Source organism: Tupaia chinensis, unplaced genomic scaffold (genome assembly GCF_000334495.1).
Source record: "Tupaia chinensis unplaced genomic scaffold, TupChi_1.0 Scaffold000048_1, whole genome shotgun sequence".
Lineage (NCBI taxonomy): Eukaryota > Metazoa > Chordata > Mammalia > Scandentia > Tupaiidae > Tupaia > Tupaia belangeri.
The window spans coordinates 8,455,472-8,482,418 of NW_006159506.1; the positions used below are offsets into that span (position 1 = coordinate 8,455,472).

General features: G+C 43.8%; 1 protein-coding gene across 2 annotated transcripts in view; it reads left to right on the forward strand.

Moving 5' to 3' along the window:
- Positions 1–6: 6 nt before the first annotated feature.
- LYRM4 (LYR motif containing 4) overlaps positions 7–26,947 on the forward strand; it is a 200,704-nt gene continuing 173,763 nt past the window's right edge. For both annotated transcript variants that reach the window (XM_006141241.2, XM_027774959.1), the window contains exon 1: positions 7–156. In XM_006141241.2, the coding sequence (XP_006141303.1) occupies positions 71–156 (86 nt within the window). In that variant the 5' untranslated portion in view covers positions 7–70. The remainder of the gene's footprint in view (positions 157–26,947) is intronic.

Consider the following 26,947-nt stretch of genomic DNA (forward strand, 5'->3'; position numbering starts at 1 on the left):
TTTTGTAGGTTGGTTTCAACTCGGGCCCTCCGCGCAGAGGACCCATATATTATTTTTTTTTCCTTCCAAAATGGCAGCCTCCAGCCGCGCACAAGTGTTAGATCTGTACCGGGCGATGCTGAGAGAGAGCAAGCATTTCAGCTCCTACAATTACAGGTGACCCGGCGGGCGGCGGGGCCGGGAGGGCCGGGGGCGCGGGCTGCCCCGAACAACCCCGGGGAGGGGGCGGCGAGCCAAGTCTGGCGCCGGCGACCTCGGGACAGCGATCGCAGAGCGTGCCCTGCCACAGGTGCGGCTCTGAGAGCGCAGGGGAGGAGCAGGAGCCTGCCCTTGAGTGCACCTGGGGACACATCGCGTACGTCTCTCCAGGTCTACACCTGGGTTCGTGCTCTGGGGGCTCGGTTAGAGTCGCGTGTCTGCGGTTAAAGGATGGACATGCAGGCTGCACGTGATGAACTTAGGGACAGCGTGATGCGTATGTTGGACTCTCCTGAGAATTGGTAGTTGGGTGGAGTAGCGGTGGCCAGTGGCACCAAGCCGAGCGCTCGCTGTAGCCCTCCCTTTTTTTCGTAGGCTCTTTTGGTTGCAAGAGTCAAGTCCATTCTATTTGGGGTGTGCGGTTTGGAGAATGGACACCCAAGTAGTGGGAAGGAAAAGTGATCCCACAGGCTTCCGGGAGAGGGTACCAGGAGATGAACCGTTAGTTATCTTGACTGTCCAGACGGAAATTCTGCTTATGCGACCTTAACAGCAGGAGAATAGAAGTCTGAATTCGTAACATTGTTACCGGAGCACACTTAACCGTGCCTGCTCCATGCCCCTATTTGCTTATGAACCTGTGCTCCATTCTCCTATTTGCTTATGAACCTGTTATTTTTAAAGTTTATTTCTGGGACCAGCAGTTGGCGTAATGGCTATTTCGCTGGACTCCCATGTAATCGACCCCGGTTCGAGTCCTGGACCTGGTGGCTTAAACTCACTCCGGGCGTGTGTGCCCAAGATCCCAAGAGGGGAAGGGATTGCGGCATTGCCATACATCCCCCCTACCTCCCCGGGGGTGATTATTTCTCGCTTTCTATCTCTCTTTCTGGCGAGCGCACCCTATAGCACAAACCTCTCCAAAAAAAAAAAAAGCTAAAGTTTATTTCTAACATGAGCTAGAAAAATAGACAACATCCCCAACAGGGTCTTGACACGCTGATGTACCCCCAGCCAGCCCTAGATCATGGACACCTTCTCTTCCCACATGGAAGATCCGAAGACCAAATCTGGAACCATCTCTGCTGCCATCGGGCCCTGAGTCCCTTGTTACTCCTCTTTGTACCCCTCTTCCCTGTCTCAGAAACTGTCACAGTTGTTGATTCCCTATAACCTCTGACCCATCATGACTGTGAGTGTCTGTCGGAGTTTCTCCCTGCATTCTTTCAGCTTTGGTGTCTGTACTAAACTACTGACCCTCTCTGAGTTTGAGCCTATTTACAGGAAAGAATCTGATTGGACTAGCTCATCTTTTTACACCAGGGCTCACTTTAGGTGATTGGCCAGCCTTGTATTGGGTGTCATAGCAACAGAACTTACCTCTGGAACAGGCCTGGCTAGGTACCCACCACCACCCCCGCAGGTATGTGAGCGGGCAGGCCCTGTGCTGGGTAGGCCTTGTATATCTTGGGTTAGTGGACAGAAATGCTAATCGTCACAAGTAGTGACTGTCAAATTTTAGAAACCTGTGTAGAAATGTACACAACCTGTAAGTGTGAGAAAAGCATCTCGATCGTACCAGTACAGTTGTCTTCACCCAGTCAGGCAGTGAAAGGAAATATTTCAAGGAAGTCTATTATTAGACTTCAAGACTTTGACTTTGGAGGTGAACAGGTGTAATACTCGTTACACTGGTGAGATGATTAACAAAAAATTAACCAAACATCCTGCACTGAAGTTCTTAACCAAGTCTGTAAAGGGAATGCACAAAATATGCAAATAAAGAAGTGGAAACCAATCATTTTCACCACTCAAGGAGAAGATATTTTGTCACTTGACTTCAGTCAGAATTAACAATGACTGGATCACCACACAGTTCACACACTCTACATGGTGGCAGGGAGGGCGTGGACCAGAGAGCACATTGCAGAGAAGCCGTGTAAGAGCCCTCATGGAACATGTCATCTTGGACAAGTCACTGACGCTCTCTGTGTCAGGTGTCTATAAAAGTAGACCATCGGACTCACAATCTCTAAGGCTCCTTCCATTATTTTCTTTTTTTAATTTTGCTATAGGATATGTGTGCTAACTAAGGAGAGTAAGTAAGAATAGGATGCACCACCCAGTGGCTATAGCCATACCACAGTGCCTCCTCCTCCATGCTTCTCTTGGGATTTGGGGCATGCAAGCAACTGGTATAGTGTGGACAAGGCAGCTGGATCCCATGTGGTCATCTGTGCAGTTGAGTCCCAGACCTGGCAGCTCGAAAATCCCGCTGGGCATGTGTGCAAGCATGCCCAAAATCCTGAGAGGAGAATGAATTGCAGTGTGGCCATCCTCTCCATGGGGTGCTTTCTCTCTCTCTCTCTCTCTCTCTCTCTCTCTCTCTTTCTCTCTCTCTCTCTCTCTGTCCCTCTCCCTCCAGCAAGAGTACATGCCCTATGACAAAACAAAACAGAAATCTTTGCTAGAACTCAAATGATGCTTTCAGGAATAGTCAAGAAGAGAATCTAAGTAGAGTCTAGAATGAAGTCCAGGTTTCTCATTCAGCCGAAGCACAGAGAGGGTAGGTATAAAAGTATCATTCCCTGACTCAGAGAATACAGAAATATCTGGTCTTGCAGGAAGAAGTTTTTGAGCTCATTTTTAGGACAGCATGGGTACATTTCATCTGGGACCCTGAGCAGAAGCAGCTAATCACAGGGGTCTGAAATGCAGAAGAGCCAGCAGGGCTGGAGAATTCAGCACCACTGACTCTCTGCGTGACCTTGGCAAATCACTACACTTCCTGTTCTGCAATTTCCTAATCTATGAAATGGAAATAATCATTTCTTCATCCCATAGGGTGGTGAGGTTTAAATGAATTCATTCAGTTCAAGGGCTTAGAATAATGTATAGCACAGAGTAGGCACTTAGTCGAATTACTTTCAACATGGAATTAAAACTTTGGTATTAGATGAAATCTCCAGGAAGGATAATTAGGACAGTGGTTCTCAACCAAGGCAGTTTTATTTGGTAATGTCTGGGGACATTTTTGATTGTCACAGCTTTGGTAGACGGTGCTACTGGCATGTAATAGACTCAAAGGATACGTAGGACAGCCCCTGTTAACAATTATCTGGCCAGAAGGTTCTGTCCTATGAAAAACAAGAAATCCCTATTTATAGTGAGAAAATTAAAGAAATAAGAATGCTATTCTAAGGAACATTAAAATCTAAGGAGTTGACTGGAGACCCCCTGTAGAAGGCCAAGAAAATATTCTAAGAACGTGTTTTTCCGGACGAGCAGATGGTGTAATGGTTACGTCACTGGACTTGCACGTAATCGACTGCAGTTCAAATCCTGGATGTGGCGGCTTAAAACTCACACTCGATGTATGTGAGTGCATACTCAAAATCCCAAAAGGAAAAAGGAAGAGAAGGGATTGTGGCGTGGCCATCTGCCCTGCAGTGTGATTTCTCTCTCTCTCTGTCTTCCTGGTGAGTGCATATGCCCTCTAGCAAAAAACAAAAACAAAACAAAACAAAAAACCAAAAACATGGTTCTCTAGCTCATTTCAGGAGCCTTTTACATTTTGTTTGTTTGTTCATTATTTATCCAATTTTATTTATTATTTTTGTTATTATTATTACTTAATTTGCTATAGGGCATGTGCACTCACCAGAGAGACAGAGAGAGAGGGAGAGAGGGAACATGACAAAGCAAGCCACCAGGGCCAGGACTTGAACCATAGTTGACCATGTGGGAATGCAGCACCTCAACCACCATGCCACCTGCTGGCTTTGCCTTGGCCTTTTACATTCTTTTTTGGGGGAGAGGTTTTTGTTTTAGGGTGCATGCGCTCGCCAGAAAGACAGAGAGAGACAGAAAGTGAGAAATCACCCCCCAGGGAGGATGGCCATGCTGCAATCTCTTCTCCTCCATTCTCCTCTCGGGATCTTGGGCACGCACGCACACGCGCCCAGCGTGAATTTAAGCCACCGGGTCCCGGACTTGAACCACGGTCAGCTACATGGGAGTCCAGCGACATGGTCATTACGCTAACTGCTGGTCCCGCCTTTTACAAAGACCAAAAAAAACCTGTAGTTTATTTGAGGCATAGTTATCAGTATTTACTCAGATTAAAATTATACCCAAAGCTGTTTTAAAGCCCATTTTTAAAGAGATTGATAAATTCATTACATGTTAACCAAATTTTTAAAGGATAATTGTTTTCTTCTAAAAAGTCAAGCGTGGTATTGACATTTTTAATATTTGCCTTCTAGAAGACAGCTGGCTGCTCACATTTGCTTCTGCCTACACTCCGTTAGTACCCACAGATCATCCAGCCTGTGGTAGATCCTCCTGCACACACGGAGGGAGACATTTGGTTAATGAAATACATAAGGGTAACCGATAGAGCGAGACCCACGAGAGGTCAGAGGCGGTCAGGACAGGTGCTGGATTGATCTCGGACTGAAGGACTTGGATTGTTTTCCATCAGTGGATGGAAGAGGCGAGGATAATTCACACATAGGACACACCCTTGTAATAGTTGATTCGTTTATTTCAGTTCCTTGAAAGCAGAAATTCTGTCTTACCTCTCTCTTCTTAATGCTTAGTATAGTACCTATCTAATATCGTTGTTGAAAAGCAAAAGAAAAATTTTTCAGAGGCCATTTTTGTCAGCTATTCCCTTTATATATGTGAGTGTGTGTGTGTGTGTGTTTGTGTGTATAAAATGCATAATATATTGAGTAATACATTATTTTTTGCTTGTAAAAGGGTTGGACCCTAATACACCCTAGAAGTTAAGGGAGCTCCATACCACATGGTTGACCACAGTCTAATCTCAGCCCCAGTGGCTTGAAAAACATGCCAAGCATATGTGTGTGCTTGCCCCAAATCCCAACATGATGGAGAAGTGGAAGAGAAGGGATTGCAGCATGACAGTGGGAATGGTTACTTTCTCCACCCCTGCCCCTGTAAGCTCCTGTGCCCTCTGGTTTATTTAAAAAAAAAAAAAAAAATGTGAGAAAAGGCTTACGTAGTGCTCAAGTACTCACCAAATAGAGTGCCAGAATGCGTTAATCGTTATCAACTGTTCAAGTCTTTTTTAAATTTATTATACACTTAAATGTTGTGCTGGGAGCTCCAGATCAAAAGGAAACTCCTGTTAACGGTAAAAAGTAATAGCCTCATAAAATGGTTATCGATAAAAGTACAAAAGAGGAAGGGTCATAAAGGGGAACTGGCCCCCTCAGTGCCACCTTATGAAGAGATCATTAGGAATGGTTTTGATTAAAAGTAGTAGGATACTCCTACACAGAGCTCAAGTAAGTAGGGGGTTTCTTCTTCTCATATGGAAAAAGGTCTGGACGTATGAATCTGCTAGAGCTGATTAAGCTGCCAGAGAAAACCAAGGTGTCTGTAGATCCCAATATTCCTCTCATGCATAGACCTGGTGTCTCAATCAGCTGTTGAAACTCCAAATATATTTTTATTCAAGGCGGGAAGAAGAAAAAAGGACAGTTCCAATCAGGAAAAACCAAAAAAAAAAACCAAGGTGTATGTGTGGGTGAGGTGAGGGGTATTTTTTGTTTGTTTGTTTGTTTGTTTTAAATCAGAAAGGGTTTTTTGTTTTGTTTTGTTTTTCTGAGAGATTCTCGCTATAGGGCGTGTGCGCTCACCAGACAGAGACATAGAGACAGAAAGCGAGAAATCACCCCCCAGGGGGGATGGTCATGCCACAATCCTTTCTCCTCCATTCTCCTCTTGGGATCTTGGGCACACACGCTGGGAGCTCCAGATCAAAAGGAAACTCCTGTTAACGGTAAAAAGTAATAGCCTCATAAAATGGTTATCGATAAAAGTACAAAAGAGGAAGGGTCATAAAGGGGAACTGGCCCCCTCAGTGCCACCTTATGAAGAGATCATTAGGAATGGTTTTGATTAAAAGTAGTAGGATACTCCTACACAGAGCTCAAGTAAGTAGGGGGTTTCTTCTTCTCATATGGAAAAAGGTCTGGACGTATGAATCTGCTAGAGCTGATTAAGCTGCCAGAGAAAACCAAGGTGTCTGTAGATCCCAATATTCCTCTCATGCATAGACCTGGTGTCTCAATCAGCTGTTGAAACTCCAAATATATTTTTATTCAAGGCGGGAAGAAGAAAAAAGGACAGTTCCAATCAGGAAAAACCAAAAAAAAAAACCAAGGTGTATGTGTGGGTGAGGTGAGGGGTATTTTTTGTTTGTTTGTTTGTTTGTTTTAAATCAGAAAGGGTTTTTTGTTTTGTTTTGTTTTTCTGAGAGATTCTCGCTATAGGGCGTGTGCGCTCACCAGACAGAGACATAGAGACAGAAAGCGAGAAATCACCCCCCAGGGGGGATGGTCATGCCACAATCCTTTCTCCTCCATTCTCCTCTTGGGATCTTGGGCACACACGGATCTTGGGCACGCACGCACACGTGCCCGGCGTGAGTTTTAAGCCACTGGGTCCGGGACTCGAACTGTGGTCGACTACGTGGGAGTCCAGCGACATAGCCATTATGCTAACTGCTGGTTCCCATCAGAAAGGGTTTCCAACAGACGTCTGGTTATGTCTTACTGAACAAAACGCTGTTTCTACTGCTAGGTGAACCAAGAGGCTGGCAATTGAGGCTGTAAGCTTTCCTGGTCTCTAGTGGAAAGGCAAAAGAAGAGCATTGAGGATGAGGATTAGATCAGCCAGCTTTCCCTGTCTGCCATGGACGCTCATAGCTAGGTATGGGGCAGAGACTTGGTCCAGACAGAAAGTAAGGTGCTTGGGAAGTAAAATGCAAGGGAAGTTTTACAGCCAGATATAGGGAATTATGGCCCAGGTATTGGGTTGAGCTAGATCAGGTGTCTTTAAACGCAGGATAAAATTGCCAAAAAGTAATGAGAGAGTCCTGAAAGCAAGGCGAGGCATAGAGAAGAGAAACAGCTTGACTAAGGTCTCAGAATTGGAAAACCACAGTTGGAACCAGAGAGCCACCCACCTCCCAGAGCCCTGCAGCTTCCACAGCCACACCCTCTGCAGTAAAGCCTCCTGCAACCCAGGTATCCCCTGACTCGGCCTTCAAGAGTTTTAGAAACATTTAAAAATATATTTTTTTAATTAAAAATTTTAATAACAAATAAATAAAAATTTTACAAAAATGTTTTAGAAACATCCAGTTCTTCCTTACATCATTAGTCGCTGGCCAGTCAGGCTCTCTCATTTCATAAATTCACACAATGAAGTAAGTCCTGGTAAGTGTCAGGTGTCTTTGCGTACCGTATCCACACTTGAACCAAACATTACTGGAGTGCTACTGAAGGGACCGAGCCATGACTCATGTTTCAAAGTCTGTTCTCCTTTCGAGCCACTGGGAAGCTAATAAATCACCCATTGCAGTCCAGACTCCATGGCAAGCTGAGTTCTTGGAACCATGAGCTCTAGAGAAGGCAGGAGCAGGCCGCTCGCTCACCATTCCCGAGTTTCCTTCCCTTGATTCTGAGTGCGCCTTTACAAGTCCTTCAACATGAACTGCCTTTCCTGCCCTCTGTGCCACTGACAGGTCAAGAATGCTCACGGGAACCTTTCCAGCCCTAGTGTGACCAGTGCTCATACCAGGGAGCATTCACTTCCTCAAACAGGGCAGCTCTGCTGCATGCCTTTTTTCTGTTTTGAAGGTTTTTGCCATAGGGCACATTGCTCGCTGGAGAGAGACAGAGACAGACACTGAGAGGGAAAGTGTGCTTGTGTCCCTGGCTGGCTGCAAAGGGCTGGAGGGAAGATTGTGCTGCGAAACTCTGTTGGAAGTGCCCCTCGCTGAAGAAAGAAACGGGTAAACTTTGGGGAGGAAAATTGAAGTATGGATGGGCATAGAAAACTGTGCATGAAAGGACAGCTCCAGAACTTCAGAGAAACTTCTTAGAGAAGAAACTTGAAAATTGAAATAGTGCCCGAACTATAGAGTATTATAGGAGGTAGGACAGTTAGATATTTTTCATGACTGTGCTTTGCCTTTTGCTTATAATAATATTATAACAGGGTTTTTTTTTTTCCCCCAAGAGAGATTTTTGCTATGAGTGTCGTGCACTCGCTGGAGAGACTGAAAACAAGAAATCACCCCCCGGCGGGGTTGACCATGCCACAGTCCCTTCTCTTCAATTCTCTTCTTGGGATTTTGGGCATGCATGCACACACCTGGCATGAGTTTTAAGTTGCCAAGTCCAGAACTGTGGCTGACTATATGGGACTCCAGCACGTAACCATAATGCCATCTGCCGGTCCCTATAAAAGTATTTTTTGAATATCACTGTAGTGATTATTTCAGTCCTATAAGCCTATCTTCCATTTCAGTTTCAATCTTATACATCTCTTCTTATTTAGACACTTAAAATTCCTAAACATTTCTTTCATCTCAGTAAGTGTAATGCCAAGCCCTCCTCTGGAAAGTCTGCTCCCTTCTCAACACTCCAGTTAACCAGAAATTGCTGAAGTGGGAAATTACATTCTCTTGCTCTTTTCACCTTTTATCCCTTGATTCAATTCCAAGCTACACAGACATACACTTAGGACAGGCCGGTGAGTGTCAAATGTTGTATTTTGCTTCTTGGTACATTCTTTTTTATTATTATTTATTTATGTATTTAATTCCACTGTGTTGTTATTCTTCAATTTGACCAGAGAGACAGAGAAAGTGAGAAAGCAAGCCACCAGGTCTGGGACTCAAACCACGGTCAGCCATGTGAGAATCCAGTACCTCTAACCACCATGCCATTTGCCTTCCCTTGTTGGTATATTCTTAAGATTGTTATGGCTTATCTTCTCCCCCTTCCTCTTGCCCCACCCAGTTAAAAAAAATATGTGTCCCTCTCCTTCAGTCTTTAAATAATACTTTTAGTGCATGTGTATATTATGAGGTACTGAAAAAGTCATAGAATTCTATTTTTAGAAGAATATATTGGGACCAGCAGTTAGCATAATGGCTATGTCACCAGACTCCCATGTAGTCGACAATGGTTTGAGTCCTGGACCCAGTGATTTAAACTCACGCCAGGCGCATGTGCGTGCGTGGACAAGATCCCGAGAGGAGAATGGAGGAGAAGGGATTGCAGCGTGGCCATCCCCTCTGGGGGCTGATTTCTTGCTTGCTTTCTCTCTGGTTCCCTCTCTTTCTGACGAGTGCACGCGCCCTGTAGCAAAAATCTCTCCAGAAAAAAGAATATATTAACAAATACCTATTTAAGGACCCACAGTAAGCTACATAGCCTCAGCTAGGTGCTACTTTCTGGTATAGTCATTCTACTCACAGAGCTTCATGCCTAAGATCAGACATGTGTTTACAGATTTGTATGTATCTGCTGAACTTGCTATTGAAAGTATTGAGATTAATTAATATATTTTGTGAATTAATAAAAATGTGGGGGAAAAAAGGAATGGAAAGCAGCTATAGATACGAGACAGTGTGGGATGGGGGTAGGGAATGGCAGAGGGTGAGAAATAGAGAATCAAAAAAAAATTATGTAGGACCCGCAGTTAGCGTAATGGCTATGTCGCTGGACTCCCACGTAGTCGACCACAGTTTGCCCCCCCTGGGGGATGATTTCTCGCTTTCTGTCTCTCTCTGTCTGTCTGGCGAGCGCATGCGCCCTATACCAAAAACTTCTTTATATATATATATATGTGTGTGTGTGTGTGTGTGTGTGTGTGTGTATATGAAACAAGAAATGGAAAATTATTTGTTGACGATAACATGTATGATTAAGCCAATACACAGTGTATTCTGGATGCGAAGTCACATTTTGTATGCCATGATGCTGTTCAATAAATGAATGTAAAATAAATCAATTTAAAGCTAAATTTTTTTAAAAGAATTTTATTTGAAGATACCAATTAAAAATTTTGCTCACTATGAAATATCAAACAAATCTCTGAAAGCTGCCTTAACTTTTTTACTTCAAAATATGTAGGAACATGCATATATTGAAGACAAAAATTAAAGAGAAAAAGACTAATTAATCAAATTTTCTAAATTCTTAACAAAGTAAGTCTAAAATTTATTCTAAATTTATTCTGTGGGCTCACATATAGCCTGTGACACTTGGCTAGAAGGAATGGTTGTTACCCCACTGTGGGTACAGTAACCCACAGACAACTGGAGGTGATTCATATGGGCCTAAAAGCAGTTTCTTAGACTTTTGGATGATTTATTATTCTTTATCATTAAATATGCTTGGAATCCCCCCTATATTTTTTTCCCTTATTGTTGCTAAGTTCTGCCACATTAAATGAGAATGGTTTTGAAAAGTAACTAAAAATTGTACAGTTAAGAAAACATTTACTTTGTTCAGATTGAGAAAATCATACTTGGCGGTCTAAATTTTGGTGTGAAAATAACATTTTTATTTTAGACAATAGAAGCCAGTGGTAAAATTATTAGATCTATGTGTCACTGCTGATTATTGACTTTGGTTTACAGTAATTTCCAAGTTGCATTTATTCTATTTATATTTCACCTTGGCCCCTAAAGCATTTTTAAAATTTATAAAAATATATACAATAAAGTGCAATAAAATGAAATAATTGTTATAATTTTAAAATAACTGAGGGAATCAAGGCAAAGAGAAAATAAAAGTAGAGAATATTAGGAAGCGAATAGAAAAGTTAGGCCACAAAGTGCAATTATAAATAAATAGGTATTTCTTCATCTAAAGAAGCATTAAACTAGTCTTTGCTGCAGTTGGGTAATATTATTTTTTTAATGCAAAGTGTAATTGCAAAATATTCTCCTTAAAATGGCTATAATCAGCATAATAGAAAATTGCCTGCCACTCAGTGATTAATGACAATAGCCCTGTGCAGACTTCGCTGAGAATAAGCAGTACCTGTCACAGTGCTGGTCCTACATGGGCCCTCTCCTGACACTGAATCCCACTTCATTACGTAGAGTTTTTATATTTCTTAATATTTATATTCTCAATTAACCCTTACCTGCCAACTTAGAAACACTGTAACCTTCAGAAACCAGATTAAGTAGTAAAACTATTGGGTTGTCAGAAAAGACGTAATGCATTTTTGCATTGAAAAATATGTCATGACTTTCCGACGACCCTATATGTGAGTTGCATGAACCAAGCTATGCATTTCTAGGTTTAGTAAGGTTTAACTAAGTTAAGGTAGGTCTTCCTGGCTATTGTCTAGATCAATAATAGGAATATCTGTAATAGGTCTTTTTGATTAATCTGTATCTTTCTTATTTTAAGAAGATTTAAAATTGCAGGACCCATAATGGTTACGTTGTTGGACTCCCACTTAGTTGACTGTGGTTCAAGTCCCAGACCCGATGACTTAAAACTCATGTCTGGTGCATATGCATGTGTGCATACGTGTGTGGCATGGCTATCCCACATGGGAGAGGGATGATTTCTTGCTCTCTGTTTCTGTCTTTCTAGCGAGAGCAAGTGCCTACAGAGAAAAAAAAAAAATTGCTGTTTTGGAACCAGCAGGTGTCATAGTGGTTAAGGTGCTGAATTCCCACACTGGATCACTGTTCAAGTCTTGAACCCGGTGGCTTGACAGTCATGCTGGGCATGTTTGTGTCTGTGCCCAAAATCTCAGGAGAATGGAGATGGATTATGATGAAGCTAAATCCCCTGAGCCAGGGAGTGATTTCTCACTTTCCCTCCCATTGTCTCTGTTTGTCTCTGGTGAGTGCATGTGTCCTATGTCAAAGACCTTAAATAAATAAAATGTCCATGGTTATGATATAATGATTCATACTATGAGGATTATGATGAAGCTAAATCCCCTGAGCCAGGGAGTGATTTCTCACTTTCCCTCCCATTGTCTCTGTTTGTCTCTGGTGAGTGCATGTGTCCTATGTCAAAGACCTTAAATAAATAAAATGTCCATGGTTATGATATAATGATTCATACTATGACATCTTAGTCACCTGTGTGGGTTCATAGGTACTCAGTACTAGAGTAGTGTTGCACAATATTTCTTTTCTAATTGCCAGAGGGTGTGTGCACTGACCGAAGAAAGCAGTTGGACCACTCCCAGTGATGGGAAATGGTCACGCTGCTGTCTCTTCACTTTTTCTTAATATTATCAAGATTCAGGACATAAACACATATGCCTGGGGAGTTTTTCAAGCCACCAGGGTCAGGACTCGAACCACAGTTGGCCATGTGGGATCCAGCTTCCTTAACCAGTAGGCCATGGGGCTCACCTTATAATTAATTTGCTGTTGAGTACATGCACAAGACAGAGAGGGAAAGTGAGAAAGCAACTTCCAAGTAGGATGTGACATCAGTCTCGTCTTCATTCTGTCTGGATTTTGAGCTTGCATGCACATGTATGCACACGTGACTGGAATGTTTTTCAAGCCAACAAGTCCAGAACTCGAACTGCACAGTTGACTATGTGCCAACTATCGTTGGCTGCTTTAACCACTGGCGTGGTGACGCCAGTGGCTGACCCTATAATAGCTATTTAACTCACATATTTTGAGGCTAGAAGAAAAAAATTCACAGAAATGAGCTTTTATGACATAAAAGTAAAACAGAAGTTGCATCAAATTGATTTTAGAATTCCCTATTTTCTTTTCCTCTTTTGTGTCCTGAAATTGTTGTTCTTGAACTAATTTGTTTTATGTGTGATTTTTAGTATTATGAATGAGTATCGTGAGTGAGGCCATATTGATTTAGAAAGATTCTTCACTTTTAAGTCAAGAATCTTGGTTCCAAGTTTCGGTCAACTCATGCTGGTCACATGTACTTGTATACCCAGGATCCTGGGAGGAGGAGAAGGGATTGTGGCATGGCCATCCTCCCAGAGGGTGATCTTTCACTTTCCCTCTCACTCTCTGTATGTCTTTGGCAAGTGCATGCACCCTATTGGGGGGGGGGGGACTAAAAAAGAAATGAGTTGCAAAACTTCCTAGAATCCCTTCTCTATTTCAATAGAAACAAAGTAGGAACTCTATGGTTATCTCTTACACTGGTAATCCCACTGTGAAATCTTTGAAATTTGTTCTAGCTAACAATTATTTAAGCCATTTTCTGTACCAGGCACCTATTAGCAGTCTAGAGAACTCTATCACTGTAAGATGTACCTTTGATAAAATGCATGTTTGATCTTCCGTTTACTGGGTATCTTCTCTGTGCCAAACTCTGCTCTTTGCTGGGAATATACAGCTAACTGAAACATTACCTTTGCCCAAGATGAGTTTGGAGTTCAGGGCAGAGACTAATAGAATCACTGAAAATTTTACAACACAGTGGTGGCAGCGTATCAAGTTATTATGGGGACAGGTAGAAGGGACAACATAGCCTACACTGAAAGGGAATTGGAGGTTAAGAGCAGTGGTGGCTGACCTGAGTTGTAAAGGGTTAGTAGGGATTAGCTGGGAAGGGAGGCAGGGGCATAGAGAACAAATACAAAAAAACAGTGTAGTTGTGGTGTTGAGTATAAGGAGCTACCAGCAGATTGGTGTTGCTGGTGATGTCATGGGAGGAAACGAGGGTAGAGAGAGGTGGGACATCAATCACAGCCTTGTAGGCCAGGTTGAGATGCTGGAATGTTGTCTATGGCAGTGAGAAGCTCTTCGGGAGTTCCAAGCAGACTATAATTACACCTTCAAGCTTGCTCACCCCAAATGGGAAGGAGACAGTTAGGAGCTAATCCCAGTAGTTCAGTTTAGTCAAACTATGGTGAAGGCCTGACTTGACTTGAGCATTGGAGATTTTTTTTTTTTTAAATAAGATTTTGGCCATAGAGCTCATGCACGCATTGAAGAGAGAGAGACAGAGAGAGGGAAAGGGAGAAATCACACCCCCGGGGGATGATCATGATGCAATCCCTTCTCCATTTTCCTCCTGGGATTTGGGGTATGCACACACGTGCCTAGTGTGAGTTTCAAGCTGCCAGGTCCAGGACTTGAACTGCAGCCAGCCATGTGTGAGTACAGAACCTCAAGCACTACACCACCTGTTGGTTCTGAGCAATGGGGATTTTAATGGAGAGAAGGGGTTGATTTTGAGATATATGGATCAGTAGAATTCGGAAGTCTTAATGACTGAGTATGTTGGATTAGAGAGAATGAATCAAACCAGAATTAGAAGGAGCAAAGTAGTTCCAAATGAAATAGTAGATGTAAGAAGAATGTCTTCTTGGTATGAGGAAGACTTCTTTTTCTTCTTCTTCTTTTTTTTTTAATCTCCATGCGATTGCCAGAGAGTGTATCAGCCCCCAGAGAGGTAGGGTCATTCTGCCATCTTTTTTCCTCCATTTCTCCATCCTGTCAAAATTTGAGACATCCTTCACATGCATCATTGTGTTTTCTCTGGGACTAGGATTAGAACTGCGGTAAGCCATGTGAATCTGGCTCCCAGTGCACAGCGCCTAACTATTGTGCCACAGGACCAGCCTAAGGAAGGTTGTTTTTTTTTTTTTTTTTTTTGGAGGGGTTTGTTTTTGGGGGGGGGTGGCTCGCCAGAAAGACAGAGAGATAGAAAGCAACAAATCAGGGGGGGATGGCCATGCTGCAATCCCTTCTCCATTCTCCTCTCGGGATCTTGGGCACGTACGCACACATGCCCTCTATGAGTTTAAGCCACCAGGTTCGGGACTCAAACCGCAGTTGGCTACATGGGATTTCAGCAACATAGCTATTATGCTAACTGCTGGTCCCAAGGAAAGTATTTTCTGTGTGTACCTTTGTATGCAGTGATAGAGCTTCTTGAGAACATCTAGACATTTGCCTGTTACTGTTCCTCAATGTTCAGTTAGGTTATCGTATCTGAAGTCAGGGTAATTATTTGTTTTATTTCATGGATGGCTACTGTCCTCATTAGATGTCTTTAATGCATCTCTTAGCCTTGTATTATTCTTTTGTTTCAGGGATAACTTTCTGAATGGTTTTAATATACCCCCGCCCCCATTGCTTAGTTTATTCAAAGTAACTTGTATGGTCAATTCTTTATCATTGTGAATACTGCCCTAAAGCGTAATGACTCATTTCATGACTTCATACATTTCTGCCCATTCATACAGATATATTTCTTATATAATTATCTTTTCCCTTCCCTGCATTCTGATTCTTTTTTCTTCTTCTCTTTTTTTTTTTTTTTTTTGGAGAGGTTTTTGCTATAGGGCGCGTGCGCTCACCAGACAGAGAGATAAAAAGCGAGAAATCACCCCCCGGGGGGATGGCCATGCCGCAATCCCTTCTCCTCCATTCTCCTCTTGGGATCTTGGGCACGCATGCACATGCGCCCAGCGTGAGTTTAAGCCACTGGGTCCAGGACTCGAACGGCGGTCGACTACGTGAGAGTCCAGCGACATAGCCATTACGCTAACTGCATTCTGATTCTTAACAGATGTTTTAAACAAAAATCACTTCTATAGGCAGAATCATTTCTTAACTAAATTCCCCTTTGCCCTTGACTAAGCAAAAAGCGAAATTAAATGAGAAAATAGTTTCTTACACTTAGATCAGAGCCAGGAAACGTCATTGATTTTCTAACCAGGTCGAATTCACTTAACAAATCCTTATTGAGAGCTGTGTACTAGAGCCTAGAGTTCCGTTTCTTTCTTCCTCAGACTAAGCATGCAAATATTCTAGCAATGTGAAGATGTTGAAATAGTAAGTACACCTTTCAGTGGTAATGGAATGTCTTATCCCCAAACTTGAAACTCCAAACAAAGGAAATCTCATGGGTACATGTAACCAAAGCAAGCAGACCCTGCCCAAGCCACCTGTGAAAGAGGTTGCTCACAGGCCCTTTGCACGCTAGGCCCCTGGATCCTGACCACACAGTCAGCCTCCGGTTCAGATGTATCTCCTCCCCTTTTTCTGAAGGACTTCTCTTAGTGGAAGGACTCTGACATGCCGAAATGGAGATCCATACTCCCCAAGTTTCTGTGCTTGGCCTTTCGCTCTTCCCTCTTAGTGCTTTGTAATTCTATCACACTGTGGTGTCAGCTGCCCCCTCTCTGTTGATGCCCAAGGCTCCATTTCTAGCCCAGGTCCCTCTCCCAGTACATTCCTCCCCTACCTGCTGCATGCAGCCCCTCAGAGGGGCACAGACATCACGCAGCAAATCCACACCAGCCACAGCCAAGCTCGGAACTGTCCTATCCTGCCCAGCCACCTCGCAGGCCTGTCCTGTCCTCCTCAGTCTCCCAAAGCCTATCGTGACTTCTCACCTCCACCTCACCCTCTCACCTCCACGGCTACATCCTTGACCTCCTGTCAGTGCCCGCTGCACGCTGCCCTTATCGTGAGGTTTCTGAGATGCAGTAGCTCATTTGCTAAGCTGTGTCCTGGGCACGGGGCTAAGTGCCCTGGTTGATGGACAACTTCTGGAAGGAGGAATTTCAGTCATTTAGCCAATTTAAAGACTTTGTAAGGAGCAGTGCAGAGATCTGAACCCAAAACTCCGACTCCAAACCTGCATTCGCACTCAGCCACTCTGGCCCCTTGCTTCACATGTGCCAGGGGGTCCGTGAACCTTTAGAATAAAATTCATTCCCTTTTTTTAAAAAGAATTATTTAATTAATTTATTATTTTTTTTAATTTGCTATAGGACAAGAAAGAGAGATGGGGGTGGGGGAGTGAAAAGGCAAACTGCCAGGTCTGGAACTCGAACTACCGTCAGCCATGTGGGGATCCAGCAGCATAACCATTACACCGTCAGCTGGTCTCGAATCAGGTGTTCTTGCTCAGCAGTGTTGACCCAGTACAATGCCAGAAGGCTAATGGATGCACAAGTATGAAGCAGTTGTATGAATCGTATTTATGGTGGCCCCTCCTTTTTTTTTTTTTTTAATTTTTTTTTCTTGGAGACGTTTTTTGCTATATGGCGCATGTGCTCGCCAGAAAGAGAGATAGCGAGAAATCATCCCTCAAGGGTGATTTCATCCCCAGGGTGGATGGCTACGCCGCAATCCCTTCTCCCTCATTCTCCTTTCAGGATCTTGGGCACGCACGCACACGCTCCCGGTGTGAGTTTAAGCCACCGGGTCCAGGACTCGAACCGCAGTTGACTACGTGGGAGTCCAACGACATAGCCATTACACTAACTGCTGGTCCCTCCTCTCTTTCTCCTTTTTTAAAATTTTGCTTGATTGCGTTTGCACTCACCAGAGGAAGGGAGGAAGGGAAAGGGAGAAAGCATCCTCCATGGGGAGAGGTCACACCACAATCCCTTTCCTTCCATTTCTTCCTCCTGTCAGGATTTCGGCCATGCATCCACGCATGCTGGCATGTTTTTCAGGCCACCGGGTCCGGGACTCAGGTCACATGGTAAACCGTGTGGGATCCAGCTGCCTTCACCACCCCATCACAGGCCCTGCTTCTCCTGGCACTCCTGTTCTGGTCTTTTGCTTTTGGCCTCCCCCAGGACCTTCAGATTCGGTCTGCCCCCTCCAAGGGAAGCAGCAGTGAAGGAGTTGGCTCTGCTGCCTGTGATAACATAGCAACCACTTTTTTTTCGTTTGTTTGTTTTTTTTTGCTGTAAGGCACATACACTTGCCAGAGAGAGAGCGAAAGTGAGAAATTACCCACAACCACATTTTGAAGAGGTAGACTAAATTCAGGAAGCAAGATGTGTTGGAAAGCAAATTGCTCGAAAATCATTCCCTTTCACTTAAAAAAAAAAAAATAGAAACACAAGGAAAAATTCTCCCAAATATCTCAGGTGATGTTTAAACTTCAGTGTGGGAAGAAGAAAGGTCCATGTCCCTGAAAATACGTGTTACTGCAGTGACTCTGAACAGGTTGTTTTATCAAGATGTCACCATCTGTTTCACAGAAAATTTTCAAAGGCCAGAACCCAGGTATAAGATAATGTATGGAAAAATAAGCTGCTTTGTTTTAACTACTTCAAAATAACCAACGGGGGACCAGCAGTTAGCGTAATGGCTATGTCGCTGGATTCCTACGTAGTCGACCGTGGTTCGAGTCCTGGACCCGGTGGCTTAAACTCACGCCAGGCGCGTGTACGTGCGTGCCCAAGATCCTGAAAGAAGCAGGAATTATGATGTGGCCATCCCTGGGGGGTGATCTCTCGCTTTCTGTCTCTCTGTCTCTTTGTGTCTTTCTGACAAGTGCACACGCCCTATAGCACAAGCCTCTCCATAAAAAGAAAAAAAAAATAACCAATAGGCAAAAAACCCCTACTCATTTAATAATCTCTACTATTGTCGTATACAGTCCTGTCCTGGCAGTATTATTTCCATCGTAATTAACTTTAATCCACGGTCTCTTGAAAAGCTTCACATGCTTCGGGCATGTCATTGCTGTCACAAGGAATTGTTTCCCTGCTTCCTTCTAACCCTAGGGAATAAGGGAATCCAGTGTTTATTTTTACTGCGTCCATTTTTTTCTTCTTTAAGAATGGAGGGAAGAGTCACTACCTTTCATACAGCCTGCTTTCATTTTGCAGTTCCTTTATATTTTGATTTGCTAGCCTGGAGAAAAATGTGTTCAGAATATTAGAATCTAAGAAAAGAGAATTGGGTTGCCTTATTTTCCCTTCTTAAGGTTTTTTAACATGTCCGAGAGTGAGATCTGTGGACAGCAGGATTAGAAGTAGCACACTGAGCCCCTACGTCGTGAGGGTCTGACTCAGGGACAGAGCTAGGGAATAGAAGCCGGGTGGAGTTAGAGTCTAGTGTGGGTAGAGTAAACAGACAAGCTGAGCTGAATTGCCTTTAGAGGAATCTCTGGTTCTTTTTTGTTTTTTTTTTTTAATAATTGTTTTATTTTATTTATTCATTCATTTATTTTTTAGTTTGACCAGAGAGAGACAGAGGGTTAACAGTGAGAAAGAGAGAAAGTGAGAAAGTAAGCCACCAGATTCAGGACTTGAACTCTGGTCAGCCATGTGGGAGTGTCCAGCAGCTTAACCACCACACCACCTGCTGGTCCCCAGGAATCTCTGGTTCTTTAAAAGCAAAAATCCTGTCATGTACCTTTTTTTTAATGTAACACTCCCAACAGCTCTATTTATAGAATAAACTCTAATGGAAAGTGTAACTAACCCAGCAAATTATAAATGAAAAGTATTTGTGTGCAAAGGCTTTGCTTTCTTGTAAAGCACTTACAAATTAAGGTGGTGGCGATGCAGTTGGGAGTGTCTCGGGATTTCTTATGGAGGCTGAAGTAATCCTGGTTTATGGCCTTGCTAGAGAAAATGAAGACCTCTGTGAGAATTCCTGGTATTCCTAAGCTAAAGCAATCTCATGCATCATTATTTTAATAGCGTGTCGGTTGTCTGTCACGAGTATATTAGCATCCAGTATTCTTGTGGACAGTAATTTTTTTTTAAGAGACTTTTGCTATAGGGTACATGTGCTTGCTGCAGTGGCGGAGGGAGACAGAGAGACAGAAAGCAAGAAATCACCCCTCCAGAGGGGTTGACCATGCCACAGTCCCTTCCCCTCCATTCTCTCAGGATCTTCGGTATGCACACATATGCACCCAGCGTGAGTTTCAAGCCTCCAGATCCAGAATTTGAAACATAGCAATGTGGGAGTCCAGCACCTTAATCACTATGCCACCTGCTTGGCCCCAACTCTTTGTTTGGTTTCAAGTTTTTTTATCCCACGACAGAGAGACAGAGACAGAAATGGAGCACCCCCAGCAGGGTCTTGTCATTGTCATTCACACTTATCCTCAGCCTATGCCTGGCATGCTCAAGGAGGCCCCCAGATACGAACCAGCAACCTTCTCATGTGAAGGGAAGGTTGCCTTGTAGAGCACCATGTTTTATCACCAAGGTGCCTATATGGGTCTGCCATGCAGAGCATTGCAGTTTACCAGTACTCCACCCTCTGCCCTGTGGACTGTAACTTCTTGTCAAAGACATTGATTGTGAGCCATATTTGCTCAGTTAACAAATATTTACTGAGCTTCCACTCAATAAATTAGCACTGAGGATACAGCAAGAAATAAAACTTAACAAATTCCTGTTTTCCTGGAGCTTACATTCTAATAAGATCGTGTTATGACAGAGCTTTCCTATACTTTTGATTACTAAATCCACTGGAGGTAATAGTTTCATAAATGCCTTTGCTGTACAAAATTCCATACTTAGAGCCTAAATCACAGTTTGATTCCACGGAGTAAATTATTAGAACAAAAGGTTTCATTCAAATTCGAGTCTGTACTTGCCCATGAGGCTCTTTCCTGCCTTAGGGGATAACTCTTCCATGCTCACACAGATCCGGTAATGTTTGTAGAGGGAGAAGAAAAGGTAGCTCAAGAGTGAATAAACAGGGCCAAGTGTTGGTGCAGTGGTAACACACCTCAACCCACATGAGGAAGGTCTTGGGTTTGCACCCCAGTACCTCCCTGAGTATGCTGTGCACATAGCCAGCTGAGACTGCAAGTGAATCATGTGATCAAAACCCTGTTGAGGGGACCAGCATTTGGCTTAGTGGTTGAGGCACTGGACTCCAACATGGCCGACCACAGTTCGATTCGAGGCTTGGTGTCTTGAATATCATGCCAAGTGTGTGTGTGTGCGTACATGCCCAAAGTCCAGAGAGAAGGATAGAAGAGAAGGAATTGCTGTGTGGCCATCCCCCCCCCTCGCCCCCCCCCGGGGATGTGATTTCTAACTTTCCCTCTATCTGTTTCTCTTTCTCCTGCAAGTGCACATGCCCTGTGGGGGAAAAAAAACCATGGGGTGGAGGGCTTGACTGTCTTTTTCCTTTTCTCAGTAAACTGAGAAAGTAAACTTTAGAAAAAAGAGTGAATTAACATCGAATATATCAATATTATGGACTTCAATGTTTATTAGCCTATTTAATGTGGAATCACCAGGGGCCAGCAGGTGGCGTTGTGGTGGAGGTGCTGGACTCACACATGACTGACCATGATTTGGGTCCCAGACCTGGCCGCTTGCTTTTTCACTTTCCCTCTCTCTCTTTGCCTCTGTGATGAGCATACATGCCCTATAGCAAATTTTAAAATAATAATAAAATTAAGTAAGTCATTCATTTTAAAAAGTGGAATCACTAAAAAGTAGGCATTATTAGACCATTTTGCGAACATAATAATAGTAGGTTTTTTTTTTTTATCTAAGTGTTTCCTATGAGTCCAACATATTCTCTGCTCTTTCTTGTATTATCTCGTTTGCTAATTATAAAAATTCTATGAAAGCAGGCACTTTTAATTTATCCCGTAAGTTTAATTTAGCTCGTAAGTTGAGAATCAGCTACTTTGGAACCGAGTTCACAACGCGTCCTCCAATAACGAAGCTTCCCCACGTTCCACGTTGACCACGCCGGCCTCTGCCTCTTTATGCTACGCTTCTTTATATCGTGGTAAAGAGGTATATTCTGGTGTCCTGCCAGATGGGTGCGGCCACCAGGTAGACACAATCTGTCCCTGCAAACCTACTACGAGCATCACAGTGAACCTTTTCCATATTTACCGCCTCTTGATTTCAAAGTATAGGTCAGAATTTGGACTCTTCAGTTTGCATTTGCTAAATAATTCATTTTCTTGGCAGTCTTCCCTTTGCCTGGCCTCTACTCACAAAGCTAAAACCCACACCAAATGCTACTGAGGGCTTTCAGGAAGCCCTGTCTGTGGGGAGATGTAGACTCCTCAGTATTTTTTTTTTTTGGAGAGGTTTTTGCAATAGGGCACGTGCACTCGCCAGAAAGAGAGAGACAGAGAAACAGAAAGTGAGAAGTTACCCCCCCAGGAGGGGATGGCCACGCCACAATCCCTTCTCCTCCATTCTCCTCTCGGGATCTTGGGCACACATGCACGCACACACGCCCGGCTGCTGGGTCCGGGACTCGAACTGCGATCGACTATATGGGAGTCCAGCGACATAGCCATTACGCCAACTGCTGGTCTCCCTCAATACTTTTCTCAGGGGACATGTTGTCTTTGGAACCCCTCCTCCCCCAGGCTGCAAAGCTCTTCATGTGCTCACCTTTTAAGACAAAGGGTAAAACAGACCCTTGAAAACTGTCATTTCACAGTTGATCATTTATTAGATGCTGCTCCATGAAGCTGTTCTGTTTTAGATTTCTTAAGTAAATGTTTGCTATTGTGTATGTAGACCCTAAGGCAATATTATCACAAAGAGTGTAGTTTTATAAATTGAAAAGAAATAAATTGGACGTGTGCCATATTTCAAAATAGCAGAAGGGGTGGGAGTGGTGTTCATGATAAGTAGTATTTTTACGAAGTGGTAATAATGGAAAGGAAGAAAAAATAGAAAGGAAAGATAGGAGGTAGCAGTTTATCCAAGAGTGACCATGTCGGGGGGGCGGGGTGCTAAAACCAAGATGAGCAGAACGAGCAGGAGGGGTTACGTGCCACGGGAGATGCAGGTGCAGCCAGCTTTGGCAGAGCCAGGCTGAGTACTGGAAGGCCATCTTCCTGAGGCCCTGTCTACCTTATTGGAAGGGAAAGGCCCTGGACCACAGGCCCATTTGTTTCTACCTGTCTCCTTGGGTGCCTTTTCAGCTCCTGTCCGGGTGTCTTTCCTTCTAGAAGATTCTGACAATGTTTTTGAGGGCCTCTGCTCAAGGGAGCTTATTGACACAAAACCCAGGTTTAATAGGAACACATCCTTATTCTAAAAGAGCCTAAAACCCACTAGAAAAAAAAAAAAACAAAACAAAAAAACACGTGGGCCGTGCCGCCAGGGATGTCAGCTCTCCCCTCGGTCAGCTCCCACTTACACCTCGCTCACTGCAGTTCACCTTGACATGTTCCTTCTGTTCCTTTTCTCTTGGTCCATTTTGGCCTGTCTTTGCCTTTGACATGACCGACCGTCCGTCTGTCTGTCTTTCCGTCCTTCCTCCCTCCTCTGCTGCCCTCCCAGTACACTCTGCCCTCCTGCACTCCCCCACCTCATCAGTTGCTCAAGCTGTAACTGGCTTCACTATCTCTCCTTATTTTATCATTATCAGTGGGTGGTTCTTCCCAGCAGATTCTCACATATTACCCTCGCTGGGCCTTTGTGTGCCCGTGGCGATGCTTTCTTTGGCTCATCAGTTTTTGTCTGGATTCTCTAACAGTCTCAGTGCCTCCTGTTTGTTCTGCCAGACATCCTTCATATTGCCACATGAATGTCTTTGTAAACCCCATATCTGATGATGCCACTATCATTACTCATGTGTGAAAAGTAGCAGTAAAGGTTCAGAGAAGCAGAATTCTTCCTTTAGAATGAAAATTTGTCAAGAAAATCTGACCAGGTCAAGCTCAAATGAGTGAATGAATGCCAAATCCGGCCCAGCTGAGGTAGTGTAGACAGTAGGGGCGCCGCTGTGTGACGATGAAGGCCATACAGGAGGGCTCTGGGTTCATGTCTCTGACCTGCTGCACATGCCAGGCACAGCCATGCACTGCAGGAAAGGGGAGAGGATCTTGGCGTGAAGATCCTCTACTTCCTTGGGACCAGCAGTTAGCATAGTGGCTATGTCACTGGACTCCCATGTAGTCTACCGTGGGTCAAGTCCTGGACCTGGTGGCTTAAACTCATGCCGGGCGTGTGTGCATGCATGCCCAAGATCCCGAGAGGAGAATGGAGGAGAAGGGATTGCAGCATGGCCATCCCCCCTGGGGGGTGATTTCTTGCTTTCTGTCTCTCTCTCTCTCTCTCTCTCTGTCTGGCTGGCTAACACACGCGCCCTCTAGCGAAAACCTCTGGGTTCATGTCTCTGACCTGCTGCACATGCCAGGCACAGCCATGCACTGCAGGAAAGGGGAGAGGATCTTGGCGTGAAGATCCTCTACTTCCTTGGGACCAGCAGTTAGCATAGTGGCTATGTCACTGGACTCCCATGTAGTCTACCGTGGGTCAAGTCCTGGACCTGGTGGCTTAAACTCATGCCGGGCGTGTGTGCATGCATGCCCAAGATCCCGAGAGGAGAATGGAGGAGAAGGGATTGCAGCATGGCCATCCCCCCTGGGGGGTGATTTCTTGCTTTCTGTCTCTCTCTCTCTCTCTCTCTCTGTCTGGCTGGCTAACACACGCGCCCTATAGCAAAAACCTCTCAAAAAAAAAAAAAAAGATCCTCTACTTTCTCCCACCTCCCTCAACCCTTTCTCCCCTACAAAAGGAATAAACTTTTAAAAAATAAAAGAAGAGCTGAATAAGATAGTCTAGAATTATGAATAACTATGTTGAAGACATTATTATGTTTGTATGAAATGTGTTGAATTTGCTTGTAAAATTCAGGTATTCTTGTAGATTAGTTTTCTCTGCCAGAAATATTAAGGATTGCTCCTAGGTCAAAATTTACATTTGTGTCCTATCATGTAGAAACTTTTGTAAAATAAATAGGATCCTAAAATTAACATTTTATTGTTATCCTAACATCTGTATTCACTTCACTGCCCTCACTGAATTCAATTACCTTAAGGTGCCTGTTTATATAGAGAAAAAAGAGTAAGTCATTCTTCTGAGTAAATATGGATCATTGGCAAGGCCCTTGGACTTTCTCTTATTTAAATGCTTACGAACTTGTTAGTTGGCTTAATTTATGTATCTTATGCATATATGAATTTAGATAATCAATATCTCTTTTTTTAAGAGTATCGTTCATTTTTATTTTTTAATTTGCTCATTCCATGAGAGAGACAGAAAGTCAAGCAACCCCAGCAAGGTCTCCATGCCATGATCCAACCCCAGTCTCAGCTAGCCCAGGACAAGGGCATCCGTGTATGTGCTCAATGTACACAGGGGAGGTCCCAGGGCATGAACCCAGGACCTTCCCATGGGGATTCAGTTGCCTTACCATGGTGCCACCACCTGGCCCCAGTGATGTCTCCCTAGACACAAACCCTCTAGTAAGGATGTTTATGTCATTTAACCCGAATATGGAATTACCCTGCAGAATTCATCCTGAGCGACAGTGGCCTACCTAACCCTATCAGCGTGCTGTGTTACATTTAAATTCAGTTGCCTTGAACTGGCCCGAGGAACTTCCCATCTTTTAGCATTCTTATTCCAAATTCCTATTAAATAAGAAGTTGTGGAACCCTGTCCTGTCTCATGTAACTTGGAAACAGCTGAATTAAATTTTATTCTTAACTTAGTTTAAGTTTCTTTTTTTTTTTTTTAAGAGGTTTTGCCTTAGGACCCTGTGCACTTGTGGTGGGGAGGGGTGACAAAAAGAGACAGAGAGATGGCAAGCAAGAGATTACCCCCCAAGGGGGATGGCAACACTGCAGTCCCTTCACCTTTGACCTCCTCCCAGGATCTTGGACACACATGCAGCACATGTCCAGCATGATTTTCAAGCCACCAGGTCCAGGACTTGAACCGTGGTCAGCCATGTGGGAGTCCAGCAACATAAATGCTATGCCATGCTGGCTCCAGTCTAAGACTTTTTTTTAATGAGTGAATCAGAATTATATGTAGGTGATTTAAGTGAGAAAATCAGAAGACCAAAATAAGGTGTGGGATGAGGTGGACTCAGTACTAAGAAGGCAGGACAGTTGGCAGACAGGAGCATGGCTTCAGGTCTGGCCCTGAGCTTCCCAGTAGCCTATGCAAAGAGAGACCAATGACTAGTAAGTGAGAGTGACCAGTAATAGAAGTGGCCAGTGGCTTTGACGAATTACAACTCTTTCAGATTTAAAAAAAACAAAAAACAAAAAACAAGAAATTGCTTTCATGGCTTTCTGTGAAGGGCAGCATCCTTGGCATAAAGACGGTCTGTTTCCAAGAGCATTTTCTTTTGGCATCCTGTGATGTTGACAAATGGCAGAAGGCCATGGTTGCAAGGGAGCAAGATTGTGAGTCCCTGGCACATCCACAGATACTGCTCAGAATCTAGAGGAACAGACTGAGGGGCTTGCCTTTAGTCAGTCCTCCAAATGTTGAACTTATTCCAGTCTCAATTTTAGTAGGTTCCAAATAGTAGTGGATATGAAGTTATATTCCCAGACAAAATCTAGATTGAGTGAAAAACCAGTCAGTCCTTTAGCTCGACTTCAAGGAATTTCCCCATGGACAGAGCCTCAGACTGCTGAGAACCCTAAGTCCACTCCAGGTTAAAGCCCCCTAGTTCTATACTTAAAGATAACTTTTTTTGAGAGCTTTTTTGATAGAGAGTGCATGTGCTCACCGTAGAGAGAGACAGAAAGCAAGAAATCACTCCCCTAGGGAGATGGCCATGCCGCAGTCCCCTTTCCTCCATCCTCCTCCTGGGATCTTGGACACGCATGCATGCATGCCCGGCGTGAGTTTCAAGCCACCAGGTCCGGGACTCAAACCATGGTTGGCTACATGGGAGTCCAGTGATGCAACCGTAACACCATCTCCTGGTCCCCCCTTAGAGATATTTTAAGGGGTTGTTATGGTAGGCTATTATGTTGGACAAAGTGACTTTCAGAGGAGATCTTGAATGGATTGTGAAATGAACCCGTGTGTAACTAAGTCAGTAGGAACCACTTGACATGTGCCAAAAATTAAGGCTTTGGCTTCAGATAACTTTATCTAAAGCTAATTTTCTAAATTGTATTTTGAGGACCAGCAGGCAACATAGTGGTTAAGGTGTGGAATCCCCCATGGCCAACCACAGTTAAAGTCCCCGACTCGTTGGCTGAAAACTCACACTGGTGCGTGTGCGTGTCTGGGGAGAAGTTCTGTGAATGAACGCCAGGGCCTAACTTCATCTTCTGCTTCCAGGCTTCTTTGCTGCTGGAATATGCAAATATTTTTTGTGACTCTTTCCCAGTCTAGAGGCTGCTGTGTTTCTTTCTCACTG